Source organism: Hirundo rustica, chromosome 1, assembly GCF_015227805.2.
Source record: "Hirundo rustica isolate bHirRus1 chromosome 1, bHirRus1.pri.v3, whole genome shotgun sequence".
NCBI lineage: Eukaryota > Metazoa > Chordata > Aves > Passeriformes > Hirundinidae > Hirundo > Hirundo rustica.
Window position 1 is genome coordinate 67,398,492 of NC_053450.1, and position 12,842 is coordinate 67,411,333.

The window sequence follows — 12,842 nt, forward strand, 5'->3', positions numbered from 1 at the left end:
TGTAAGACTTTTAATTAAAACAAGTCCTGCTACTATTCAAAGCTTCTTTAGGTGAAATCAGAAGCTAACAGCTTATTGTTATTGCCCTGTTGTGTAATTAATACAGCATTATGAATTCAAACATGAACATGAATAAATATTCAGAAGTATATAAATAGGCGCAGTCTCTTTTGGTAAAGATTGCTCTTACGCATCTATGTCAAGCTAGATTTTAAAAGGTACAAAGTTGCAGGAAGACCTAATTATAAAAAATAACCAAATTCTTTTTAAAATGTAAATTACTGATAAGCTGTGATAAGGCTCTGTATCACCTCTCTATTCCTTCCACTTTGTGTGGTACGCGTAAGCTACAAAAGGAGTTACACTCTTTGAGTTTTGTAGGGTTGGGTTTTTTTGGTAGGACTTTCGTGGCATTGCAGTATTGTAGAGTATGCATGCATTCTCCAAAGACAGTAAAAATTCTGAATTGGTGAAAGTAAGTTAAGCAATTATCTGAAACTGCACTGTATATTTTTCTTTCCTTTCAAAAGATGCATGTCTGCATAATATGTATGCTGATGGGCTGAGCGATTGTTGGATAGGGATGTGCTCTAGCCAAGCTGCTCTTAGACCATCTGCACCTGCTGCCTGCCGCATGCTCTCATTTGTGTCCCCATGACCGTATTGACCGTGCACTGAAGTTCAATGCCAGCATTTTCAAGTGTCTCCAGAAAAGGATAATATTGCATCTGAATAATTTGGGTTATTCGGAAACTGATTTGTTGCCTGGGTCTGTGAAGAAAATGCCCAGTACTGTGGGACATTATTTAGCTCTGATGAAAATCTGTTGTTCAGAGAATGAACGCATGAATGTGCTCAGAGCCACTCATGCCTCTCACCCCCCCAAGTCCACGTAAGTTGTAAGAACCAGTAGATAATAACTAGCAAGGATTACTATTTTGGGAAGTTCACAAACACCTTACTCTTGTAGTTCTGGTATCTCCAATCTTAGCTGAGTGTTGCAGACTGATTTTACCTGTTGACAACAAATAGCCTCAGTACAGGATTCAGTACGTCTCTTGTGGGCATTAGTTGTTTAGGAACTCAGTGAATCTCTGCTAGCTTGGCTCGCTGAGCTTTTCAAGATATCCTTCTAAAATAAAAATTTAAATGTGTAGTTCTTACAGGATGCTGTTGTAGTAATCCTTAGGCAGGGCACAGTGTGCAGCCTGTGAAACTGCTGTACAAATGTGTACTTTCAGTATTACTGTGACAGTGTCGTAAGTCCTTGCAAGGAGCGAGGTGAGGATTCTTACGTTTGCAAGCCTTGGGTGCAGATGAATGAGGAAAGCAAGCAATCCTCTGTGCACCCAGGATTTTTCTCACTAGTTGATACGGATGCGAAAAATTGGATTTTGAAGGAGATAATATACTGACAAGCATCACTGAGCCTAGCTAACAAGACACTTGTTTCCTCCTTTATATTTTCTTTTCTGTTCCCCTAAGATAGTGAATCACAGAGGGATTCAACCAGGAAAGCAAATCTAAGATTCTCAGGTAGCTTTCCCACTTTGTGTAATCTGTGTTGTCTAGGAAAAAAATGTCTTGCTGCTTGAGTGATAGGAACTCAAGAGACTTTTTACTCTTGATGTAATGTAGTTAAATGGAAACCTGCCCTCTTGAAAAGTAAGCCTGTAATCCTTTCCTTCTTTCTTAAGTATAGCCAAGTAAAAACTGCTACTTGTATGTTTTAAGCTTGTGTGCATTTTAGAAGCCATCCCTTCGCTTAGGAGCGGTCAGGTACAGATGAAGGTTGGGCAGGAACTTGTCGCAGCTGCTGCTCAGCCAGAACCAAGCCTGTGTCTTCGCAGGCAGCAGCTCTTCTCCCCAGCAGAACAGGCACTGCCTGCTGGCCTCTCTCATTAGCTGCTAGCTTTCCTTGCAGTCCTGTGTTTCACCAGCGCCCTGTTCCCCAGACCATTTTCTCTTCGGCTTTCAGAAAACTAATCCAGCACGTGAATAATCTGTTTCCTGGCTCCAGTCATTCTTTCTGTGGACTCCGCCACTTCTTTATTTCTAGTGCTGGTCGTTCATCACTTTATCCAAGCTGAAAGATTAGGGCTGTATTGTCCAAGATGAGGAGGCCTCACGAGATGGTGTGATGCCTGTCCCACCATCACAGCTCGCTGTGAGGGGCATGCCTTGCTTTTCATGGCAAGTAATAGGCCTTCACCTCCCCTCACTGCTGATCCTTCGTCGGCATCGACCGCTTCTGTGAGTTCTGGATTTGTCAGGGTTGTTTCTCCTGTGGGCTGGCTCCCCGGGGTTACGATAGAAACCAGCGCACGAGACACAGCAGGACTCTGAAGGTGAGCAAGGGAAAGGTGCCCCTTTGGCAGCAGTAGCTGCAAAGCGTGAGGCTGGTCAGCTTTGCCCCAAAGGGAATATTCTGATATATTTTGGGATATACCCAGAAGGTGTTTTTCCCTGGGACTAAGTGGGCAGGCAGAATGCTTGAAAAGACAGCGCTGTGGAATTACCTAAGCAGCAATCATCTAGACAGAGACAGGGTTGTGTTATCCTGAAAACCAGATCCATAGGTCTCGTATCTAATCACTGCATGCCCTGGTCTCTAGCCAGGTACAGTAAGTCAAGGTTCAGTTTGTAGAGCCTATGGAAAACACTATTTATGGTTGATAGGAGGGACTGAGTCCCCATCTTGCAGTGTAACTAAGCTGGTGTTCAGAGTATGTACTAAATGTTTCCATGTGGTTTTGTATTAAGCTACTATTCCCTATTAGCATTAATTGGGAATGCAAAGTACGTAGCTATTCAAATTGGTTTTAAATTATTATTACTTATAGAGTTTCAAAATAGTAAATAAAAACAAGTTATATTCTTTTTATCAGAAGACTAGATTTAAATGAAATAGTTTGCATACCCTGCTTTTGAAAATGATTGAGCAATTTATAATCATAATGATAACAACATGCAATTTTTTTCAAAGGAGTTTAGCATAAATATATTGCCACACATTAAACTTGAGCAAAAAAATCTTCATGTCTTAAAATTTTGAGGATGGCACAACTGTTGCAACATGCCTGATGCTGGTGTGGCTGGATGATTTGAAGTAGATGTGTTTTGCATTACCAGTACTTATGTTTTGAGTATGTCTTTAAACATGTGTTTGAGAAAAAAACACGTGATTGTCCCACAGCTAACACCAAGCTGTGTGACAAATAAAATCATCGGGGAGGCCCTAACTTTTAAATGTAATTAAGGTTGGGGGCAGGAAGGTTGAGGGAAAATATGGTTATGGTCAAATAAATACAACAGTAGCGAGGTTTCTTAAATACTGTTTCTCATTAGTGTGATGTGGATTCCTCATCCCTGAAACTGTTCAAGGTCAAGTAGATGCATCTTTGAGCAGCCTGGTACAGAGGAAAGTGTCCCTCCCCATGGCAGAGGAGTTAAAATGAGATGATCCTGAAGTCCCTTACCCAATGTGGTTTTATGATTCTTTCCTGTTTTGATTTTTTTTTTTTTTAATTGACCAATGGTTTGAAAAAACAAGTGGACACGACTGTCAGTCCTCACGATGCTCATACCTTTGGAATCTGGCATAATTGTCTCCTCAGAGGAAACCTGATGTAATTTATGTCTTGCAGTTTGGTTTTTGTTTTGTTTTTTTTTAGCTGAGCCTTTAAAAAAAATGTCCAAAACCCCTAGAAGCCTATATGTATGTCACTGTTGTAGGCATACATATAAATTTTACTGATCTGTGGAGGAAATAATGATTTAAACCTGTACCTGATTTTTGGTATGCTTTATACTTTCCTGCGGGTTTCCTTGTTTTCTTCCGTTCGTTTTTCCCCCAGAAGAAATTCCCCTTAAGTAACTGGCACTGCACTTGGATAGAAAAACTCAGGTTGGTTTAGAGTAATATTGATAAGGTACCAGAAATCTTGGAAACAGAATGATTCAGCCATACCCCTAAGGCTACTCTACCCGTTCTGCTCTTCAGCCCATCTGCTAACCTGCTGCTAACTGTAATCTTTGTGTATGGTTTGGTGCAGACCGGACTTCAGAGAGGATGCTTTAAAAACCTTTCTGAATAAAAATGGTTTAATGGAATACAGTGTAACAGAGAAAAATCAGCTGGCACTTTTTTTGTGTGTGTTTTTTAAAACTACTTTAGGAAACAGCTATGTTTGTATGCTATTAAGTCTCACTTTTCGTTTAATTAGTTATGGATGTGACTTTAATTCTTATTGCCATTCAGTGATGTGACAAAACCATAACAAGTGCTGTTTTCAGGAGGTCAGTGTAGCAACCTGTGTATGTTTTCAGTGTTGTAGGATTGTTGCAAAAGTGACTGTTTCATCCATCAGCTGCTTTTTCATCACTGGAAAAAGAAGAATCCAGTGCTTAGCTGTGGTTGGAATCTTTCTGCTCTTGCTTTAGCTTTTGAGAGAGCATTGCTTTTCTTGTAGAGCAAATGCTTGCTGCTTGCTTTCATGAAGATGGAGCAGCATTCTGTGGCTGGGTTTTTTTTGGGTTTTTTTGGTGGTTTTGGGTGGGTTATTTTTGGTTTTTTTTGTGTTTTTTGTTCATTTGTTTGGGGTGGTTTTTTTTTTTTTTTTTTTTTTTTTTTTTTTTTTTTTTTTTTTTTTTTTTTTTTTTTTTTTTTTTTTTTAATTTGTCTTGTATTTCTTGGTTCTGGGATTTCTTTTGTGATTTGAAAGCCCAGACCGAAGTTTTCTGGGATTCTATACAAACAATATTTCTTTTGTTTTCATTCCCTTACCACTATAACTTTCCAATATATTTGTTAAAATAAAGTCCGTAATTAAATTAAAAAAAAAAAAAAAGCCTAAAAACCTGGTAAACTTTTTTTTTTTTTTCCTTTCTGGCTTTCTGGAATATTGAAATTGTGTTTTCATTGCCATTCACAAGCAGCTAAAGTTTGATCCAATTTTCTGTCTCAATTGAGTAGAAAGACACCATCTGCTGGCAAGTCCATTTAACACACAGTATGCCAGCTTAGAAATGTCTCAAACTCTTTCCAAGGTCAAGAATTTTAGAGGTAACTCACAGTCCTCCAACTGGAGAGATTTCTGAAAAATGTGTGCAGCTGGAGATCTGTAGTGTGGTGGCCAGGTGAGCCATATTTGTAGTCTATTGGGGAATTGAAATTGCTGGGGCCAGCTTTTTCTTTTGGTTTAGTTTTTTTGGTGGTGTACTGCATTTGACCCATGTGATATGGAGTGTGGTGTGGGAAATAGAAAAAAAGGCATGATGCTTGAAAAGTAGAAATTATCCTACTACTCTTAATTACTATTATTGGAAGATTAGTTACAATAGTGCTGAATTCGGGTGAAGCAAAATTATCTATTGTTCATGCACACCATCCTCAACCCATCTGCAGATGGAACTTGCACAAATTAATTTTCAGAAGGAACTAAAGCAACCATAAAGGAGTGGGAAGATACAGGAAGAAAGAACACTTTGATAAATGAGGAGCAAAGGAATAAAAAGGCAAGCAACGTACCACAAAAACATGATAACAGTCATAATGGTGAACATACTTCCTGCAAACGCTGTGGTTATATTGAACAAATGCTGAATTATTTAAGGTTTAGTGCTCTGTATGAAGGCTGCTTTCTGCCTGCTTTTTTGTGCAGTTAGATAGATGATAGATAGATGAAGAGTCCAGCAGGTGGTACCTGGCTTACAGAAATAAATTAAATTGGAATTCTGCTTGTTCCACGGAAGGAGACTGCTGTGTTATGCTGCATAGATACGCACTCCAGTTACCACTGGGGATAGAATGGCATTAGTGGCTAAAAAGGTTTCAGCCTTTCTCCTCTATTAACTTAGTAAGCAACTGCATTCAAATTGTTCATCAAACCACAGGTAAGAAATTGTTATGCACAGCTTAGATGTAGCCAATCTATCTGTTGTGGAAAAATAAGTCACAGGTCTTGACAGACAGGTCGTGTTCTCTCTGGGTATAAACAACATAATGCTATATTAAGCAAAAACTCCTTTGTACAGATGTGACTTTTTAAAGAGAAAGTGTTTCATAGAAGTAGTAAATTATACTGATGGGTTTTCTTATGAAGGGGAATTGAATTATTTTTATTGGCAGCAATTGAATACAACTTCCCTTTTTTTTTTTCCCAGGAGTTACTAAAGTTGATTATGGGGACATATCATCACGACTGGGGCTAAGGCGCAAGCTCCAGTGCAAGCCTTTCTCCTGGTACCTGGAGAATGTTTATCCTGATTCCCAAATTCCACGCCATTACTTTTCTCTGGGAGAGGTAAGATTTTATCTTTCGTATTGGTCTTCCCTATGTAAAGTACATTGCGGAGTAAGCTGTGTTTTGAACTGAGTAGTGCAAGCAAGTTGTCTCCAGCAAAGTTCAAGTATCTTTCACCTGTGTTTCCGTCACATGGAAAATGACAAATCTGGCTTCTCAGTGGGGTAGACAGCTGAACTTTGGGATACAGTACTGTAATTTGAATGTTTTCCTTTTTTCTACTACAGTACAAAATGTCATATTAGAAATATTAGAAGGCTTTAGAAATATTCCTTCAGAAATGTAGTTGAGCATAACTTTCTGCGTAACGTTCTCTACGTAGAGTATGAGTGAAGTTTTGCTTGAAAGCCGTGCTAGGTCAGGCAAAATCTTTGCCTAAAAGCTGTTCTTAGCTTTACCCCCAGAACTGTCAGCATTGACCAGCAAATTCTAGTGAGCCCTAAGCCTTGCTGGGCATTTCTGTTCTATCTTTAACCTTTTAAACTGTAGAAATAGTACAGATGGTGCTGTCCTAAATAAGTAGGCACCCTCTCCTCTACAAGTCATGTTGAACTAAATATCAAATTTTCAGTAGAGTGATTTTGTACTGTTAATTTTAAAAGAAGCACTTTAAGCAGAATGTGTTTCTTCATGGCTATCAAGAGACTTGATATTCATGCCTGCTTACTATATAGTCACGTAGGGATTCATACTGTTGAAGGTTTTGGGCTGCAGACTCAATTGTGTCCATTCTGTTGTAGCTGAGTCTTTGAGCAAAAAGCGCCCCCAAGTTGGAAGGATCCCCCAAAGAAAGCAAAGAAACAATTACAATTCTGTAGCCTGGTAGAATGAACATTTGCTTGAGAATTTGAGTCTTGGAAAGTGATGCCTCATTGCTGATATGAGTCATTTATTTCACATAACCTCTGGTGTATGGAAAGAACTGGTTCCACTGGTTTGATGTGGACCTAATTCTCTTCTCAAAGTATCAGCCTTTGGTGATATGCTCTTTTTCCCTCCTAGATAAGAAATGTGGAGACAAATCAATGTCTGGATAACATGGCAAGAAAAGAAAATGAGAAAGTTGGAATCTTTAACTGCCATGGAATGGGTGGCAATCAGGTGACGGTTTTTAAAAAGGAATTTTCTTAATGTATTGGATTATTTGAGACCCTAGTGCTCATTGGCACAATTTTTGAATGTTTTCAGTAGTTATTTTCAAAATATACTTAGGAAACTCTCATTAAAGAAAGTGTGTGTAAGAGGAAGTGCATGAGAAGATTTGGTGGTAGCTCCTGCTTGTATGTTTTTCGGGCCTGATTGCAATACGTTTTAGATCAACTTTAAAGTCGAAAACAAAATCATGGGAGAAAAATACTGCTGTGAGCTGTACTTCACCTCCTGTAGGTTCTTTGAAAATGCATTCTGATTAGAACTCCTGATTGCATCGTTATTTAAAACAAAACCAAACCAAACCAAAAAAACAAAAAACATGCCTGTGCCTGAAAAATATATTTTAATGTATCTTTTTCTTGGTGTTATTTGTGGGATTTATTTTTCATCTTTCTTTGTTCTACTTTCTTCATGGTTCTTGATGAATTGTGTTCACATAAACAGAAATTACCTGTGTTTGGAGATCCTCCTGTTCCTTCACAGCAAGCAATCTTCAATGCAAAAAAAGTCTGTTTTGACTGAGCAGCTTGTGATTGCATCTATACTTGTCTCCCCCTCAAAAAAAGAATTTTTAAAAAATCTTTCCATGCCTCACTATTATGAAGGGAACAGAAAGCAAAAGGAAAATAAAGAGTGGGATTAAATGAAGTAGTGCACAAATGTTCCCCTTTCCCCTCACTCCAGGAATCTCTTGGTTGAAGCAGTTCTTTTTCAGTTCTTCTCATTCTCTTTCTGTCTAGGTTTTCTCATATACTGCCAACAAAGAAATTCGAACAGATGATTTGTGTTTAGATGTATCCAAACTTAACGGCCCAGTAACGATGCTCAAGTGCCACCATCTAAAAGGAAATCAGCTTTGGGAATATGATCCAGTGGTAAGTCTTCTAATGACTTTTGACTGTAAAATGAGACAACTTTGGCTTTTACATAAGCCTACAGAACAACATATTCCAGTATGGGACTACTACTGGACAGACAAAACAGGAAACAAAGTCAGGATTATGTTTCCTCTGTTACTAATTCAGTATGTAGTCACAAAGGGAACATCTGTGTTGATTTAACTACCTGGTGAGTTTTGGGGGAGCTTTTGGAAGAATGTTTTGCATGTGCTTTGAGACCCTCTGCAGAAATATTGTCTGACAGTGTAGTGTTGTGTTAAGAGTCAGATCAAAAATGGAGAGGTATTCCAGGTATCTATTGGATGAATAAAAGATAGGAGGAATGATGTAGTGATTACCAAATTTAGCACTTGGTATCTTGTCTTGCACAAAGTTAAAATGAAATACTCGTCTAATTAAAAAATGAGCATTGCAAACTTACAAGGATGATTTTACATTTCTAATCATGTTTTGTCTAGGGTATAGATGCTTAAAACACTTTATTTAAATCATGCTCTTTCTCCTACATAATGTTCAAATTTACGTTGAAGTTCGTATGTTGAACTTCTAGATCAAGAAATCATTGTCCTTTAATCAATTCATCATTAATTTGATTTGCAGGGTCTAGAAATTATTTTGTGATTGAGTAATGCAGTCAAGAACTCTGACTTGATGGATAGTTAGAAAAAAAGTAGTCATCAAGCTTGTTAATTTAAAATCAGTTATTACAAAAGACAGTTGTGAGACAATTTGTGGATGAAGAATCTTACCAGTATTTGCAATGACTATTTTAAAATAGAAGTTTCAGATATTTAGCTACTAAAAAGTCATTTCACTAATTAAAAAGCAAGGTGGGGGTTATTTCTGACTAAATGCATTTGCTATAGACTTCAGTAGCTTCACAAAGCCTGCAACCTGTTAGACCAAGAGCAAATATGTGTGAATGATGATTTTGTGATTAGGATAGCAGTTTATCTGGAAGACAGTGGGTCTCTGCTAGGATTTCTGCACATTGCTGGCAACTGTTGATAGGACACAGAAAAAAGGTGAAGGCTTGCAGGATTAAATTAGTCTTGGGAACCATTCATTCTTGGTTTTAATGTTGTTAGTTTTCCTGACTTAAGCAAATAATATGAATAACATCACCACCTACAGTGATTTACCAAAGAGCAAGTGCTTTTCATTAGGTTTCTACCTTATCAGTTATAAGAAAAAATGCATCTTTAGACACTTAAACACAATAATCTGTCTTGCAGCCATAAATTTAGTTATATGTGTTTTCTCTCTTTGTCAGTAGAAAGTCTAGGTATAACCTTCAGAACATAATTGAAAGCTAGCTAATAAAACACAAAAAAAGAAGTTATAGGTCACTTAAAAAGAACTCCCACCCACATAGTTAAGTAATTTTAAAATTTTTTTCTCTGATTTTTTTTTTCTTTTTGCCTCTATTCAACTCCCTCCTTCATTCTTCAGCACCTCTATGAGTGCAGGAGATTGGTTTTTGAATTGTTTTGTGCTCAAGTTTTTTGAATTTGATTATTTTTTATTTTTATTACCCTTTGCTGCTTGTGCACATAAGGCCACGACTTTTCAGTCAATCCCGTGTCCTGGCTGAGCTGCTGAATGAGAGAAGAAATACAGGTAGTAATGCCTGTGATACCATAGGCAAGTTGGTGCACTGAGGAGTATCCATAGTAGAGTGGCAGGAAATGCAGCTTTTGAGCATCTCTTCTCCATGAGGACAGTGCTGAGGTGTAGGTGGAGTGATTTACCAAAGAGTGCATAAGTGAGATTGGTAGGTATTGCAAAAGATAAACACTTATGTGAAGTTACACACACTTTAAGAACATGCTTTTTAAAAAGAGCCCAAAAAGTGCTGAAAGAACATAGTGTAAGATCAGTGTTGTGCTCCCAGCTGAGGAAAAAAATGTACTTTTGAAAACATTTTCAATGTATTCATTCTGATCTGAGAAAAGCTACTATTATAACTGATAACTGAAGCTGTATATCTTATTCAAAGATCCTTAGCTGTATAGCCCTATTTAAAGAATGGTGGATGTTGCTTGACAAAGAACGTGATTGACAAGTTAAGACTGTTTTGTTTTTCATAAAGCACTGCTTTTAGTGTCTACAGTGTCATATAGCTTATGTAAGTGTTTTTTAGGATTGGGATCTGCAGTCAGTAACCGCAGGGTCTTGTCTAGTTCCTACTCACCTATGGAAAAGTTTTGATGCCAACTAGAAATTTTTTTGTTACCTTATGCCTGGTGATTTTTATAAAGCTAATTTCTTTTTGTTTTGTCTTCAAGAAATTAACCCTGTTGCATGTGAACAGTAACCAGTGCCTGGACAAAGCCACTGAAGAGGACAGCCAGGTACCCAGCATCAGAGACTGCACCGGCAGCCGCTCCCAGCAGTGGCTGCTCCGCAACGTCACCCTTCCAGAAATATTCTGAGAGGTTCTGAAGAAAAGCAAAGATTGACTGGGCTACCTCGGCTGATACTTCGGCTACGCTGTTAAGTAGCAACAGAAGAAACTTCTGCTCCGCAGAACCCACAGTTCCTCAGCTGTTAGAACTCCTGCAGCTTCTCAGTATCTGTGAACCAACCTTCCTGTATAAGGATGTGAAACTACCACACATAGCAGTGAAACTGTGCCCACTGATGTTTACAAGATCGAAAGAGTTTCTTCCAGCAAATAATTTAGAGAACCTTTGGACAGTGGAAACATAATCAATGAAATAGTCTCTCTGAAGAGCTACATACCGTTTTAGTTTGCTTGCACATCAGTAACCTCTGCTGAAAGTGCTGTTGTAATGAAGAAAGTTTCAAGAATTCTTTTATTTCCTGGTTAGCAGTGATAACCAGACTACTAAATATAGGTCCACAAATAAATGAAAGAGAGAGCTGGAAACCAGATTCAGTATCATGACGTAAGAATTCTGTGGTTTAAAAGCAAAAAGTAAACAGGGTTTAATGAAACTAAATCATAACTATGAAAAGTACAATTTGTTATAGTGAAGTATCAAATTTATATGTAGATTTTATACCTCAGTGGGGGAAAATAACCAAGTCAAAAAGCGATTGTTTCTCTTTTTCAATTGTGTGATAGTCCATAAATACTTTTTTTTTTTTTTTTTCCTGGTGAGTCTAAACTTATTTTGGGCGCAAACAGAGTGAGCATAAGAATAAACTGAGCTCTTGAATGTCAGATCCACTTTTCTTTTAATTTTTATTTCTTGGCTGTTGGAATTGTATCTTTTTATTACTGTCTGAAAACTGGAGGTTAACATGCTGTCTAACTTTTTTTTTTTTTTTTTCCCCAGACCTGCCATTTCAATTTATACTTGGCTCAGTCAGCTTAAGGACTTTCATGGCCAAACAAAAGATTTAAGTACACTTTGAAATTAAGTTAACTTCAGTATCTTTTAACACCCAAGACTTGTACTACTGTACTGCAATTTTGTTTTCATAGCAATAAATCTTCTGTTCCTTGTTTGATTTCAGTCATCAGAAAGCCAGAAGAAAAGACACATGATTTGGGTAGAAGAAGATTGGTAAAACTGAAGGTTTTCTGGAATCCTTTTTCACTTCATATTCAGATGTGCTTCATTGTCAAGTGCATATTTAGATTAGACTCTGAATTGTAATGTTGATCTGCTGCTTTTTTCTAATAAAACCTAAAGAAAAATAGTGAAATTGGCATGGTTTTTAAAGTTAACATAGCCAAAAGCAATATGACTATGTCATTACATTGGTCTGCATTTTTTAACTGAATTGCTTTGTTTTGTTAAGAAAAATCTGTGTGGGCTGATCTTGAAAATGAGCCACTGAATGCTCAGAGTATACATTGAATTTTCTTTTGGAAAGAAAAATGAGATTTGTTTAATGGAGAGGATATTTTTATGATAAATGTCGTTGTTTGGCCAACTGTCCTGTAAAGCAAATTAAACCTAGACTCATGCAAAAGTTGTGTGAAATTATATTTGGCTGTTAAGGCCATTTTAGATTTATTATCCCAAGTTGCTGTTGTCAGTGTTATCTCCATTATTTCTGCAGCATTCCACAGGAGTTTTCATACAGAAAGCAGGGGAAAGGTTAACAAATTGCACTATTACACTGCTAGTTTAAAAATATATAGGATAAGATGATGTGGGTTTAATATTAGATAAAATATCCAAATATCTAACTATCTTTTAATGACCTCTTTGTTTGGATAGCCCTGCAAATCTTAGGAGGTTGAAGTGGATTTATGAAAGCAATTTATAAGAAATATATTGAAGTGTGCCAAGATGACTTAAAAAAAAAAAAGGAAAAAGTCCATCTTAATGGTTTTGTGAGATATGTGAGAAGACTTAAGGTCAATGAAGAGGACAAGGTGGGTGACAGTGTCATCTTTTTTTTCCCCAGTCTTAGCAAACTAGCAATTTTTAGGGCATGTGTGTGCGGTGGTGCCTAAGAATGTGGTATCTTTTACTTCAGAAACAATTTCCCATACACTAAACAT

The 12,842-nt window shown here is 37.5% G+C and overlaps 1 protein-coding gene across 2 annotated transcripts in view; it reads left to right on the forward strand.

The window, feature by feature from the left end:
* GALNT1 (polypeptide N-acetylgalactosaminyltransferase 1) overlaps positions 1-12,304 on the forward strand; it is an 87,683-nt gene extending 75,379 nt beyond the window's left edge. For both annotated transcript variants that reach the window (XM_040055224.2, XM_058419386.1), the window contains exons 10-13: positions 6,166-6,305; positions 7,308-7,406; positions 8,198-8,332; positions 10,645-12,304. In XM_040055224.2, coding sequence (XP_039911158.1) covers positions 6,166-6,305; positions 7,308-7,406; positions 8,198-8,332; positions 10,645-10,791 — 521 coding nt within the window. In that variant the 3' untranslated portion in view covers positions 10,792-12,304. The remainder of the gene's footprint in view (positions 1-6,165; positions 6,306-7,307; positions 7,407-8,197; positions 8,333-10,644) is intronic.
* Positions 12,305-12,842: the final 538 nt, after the last annotated feature.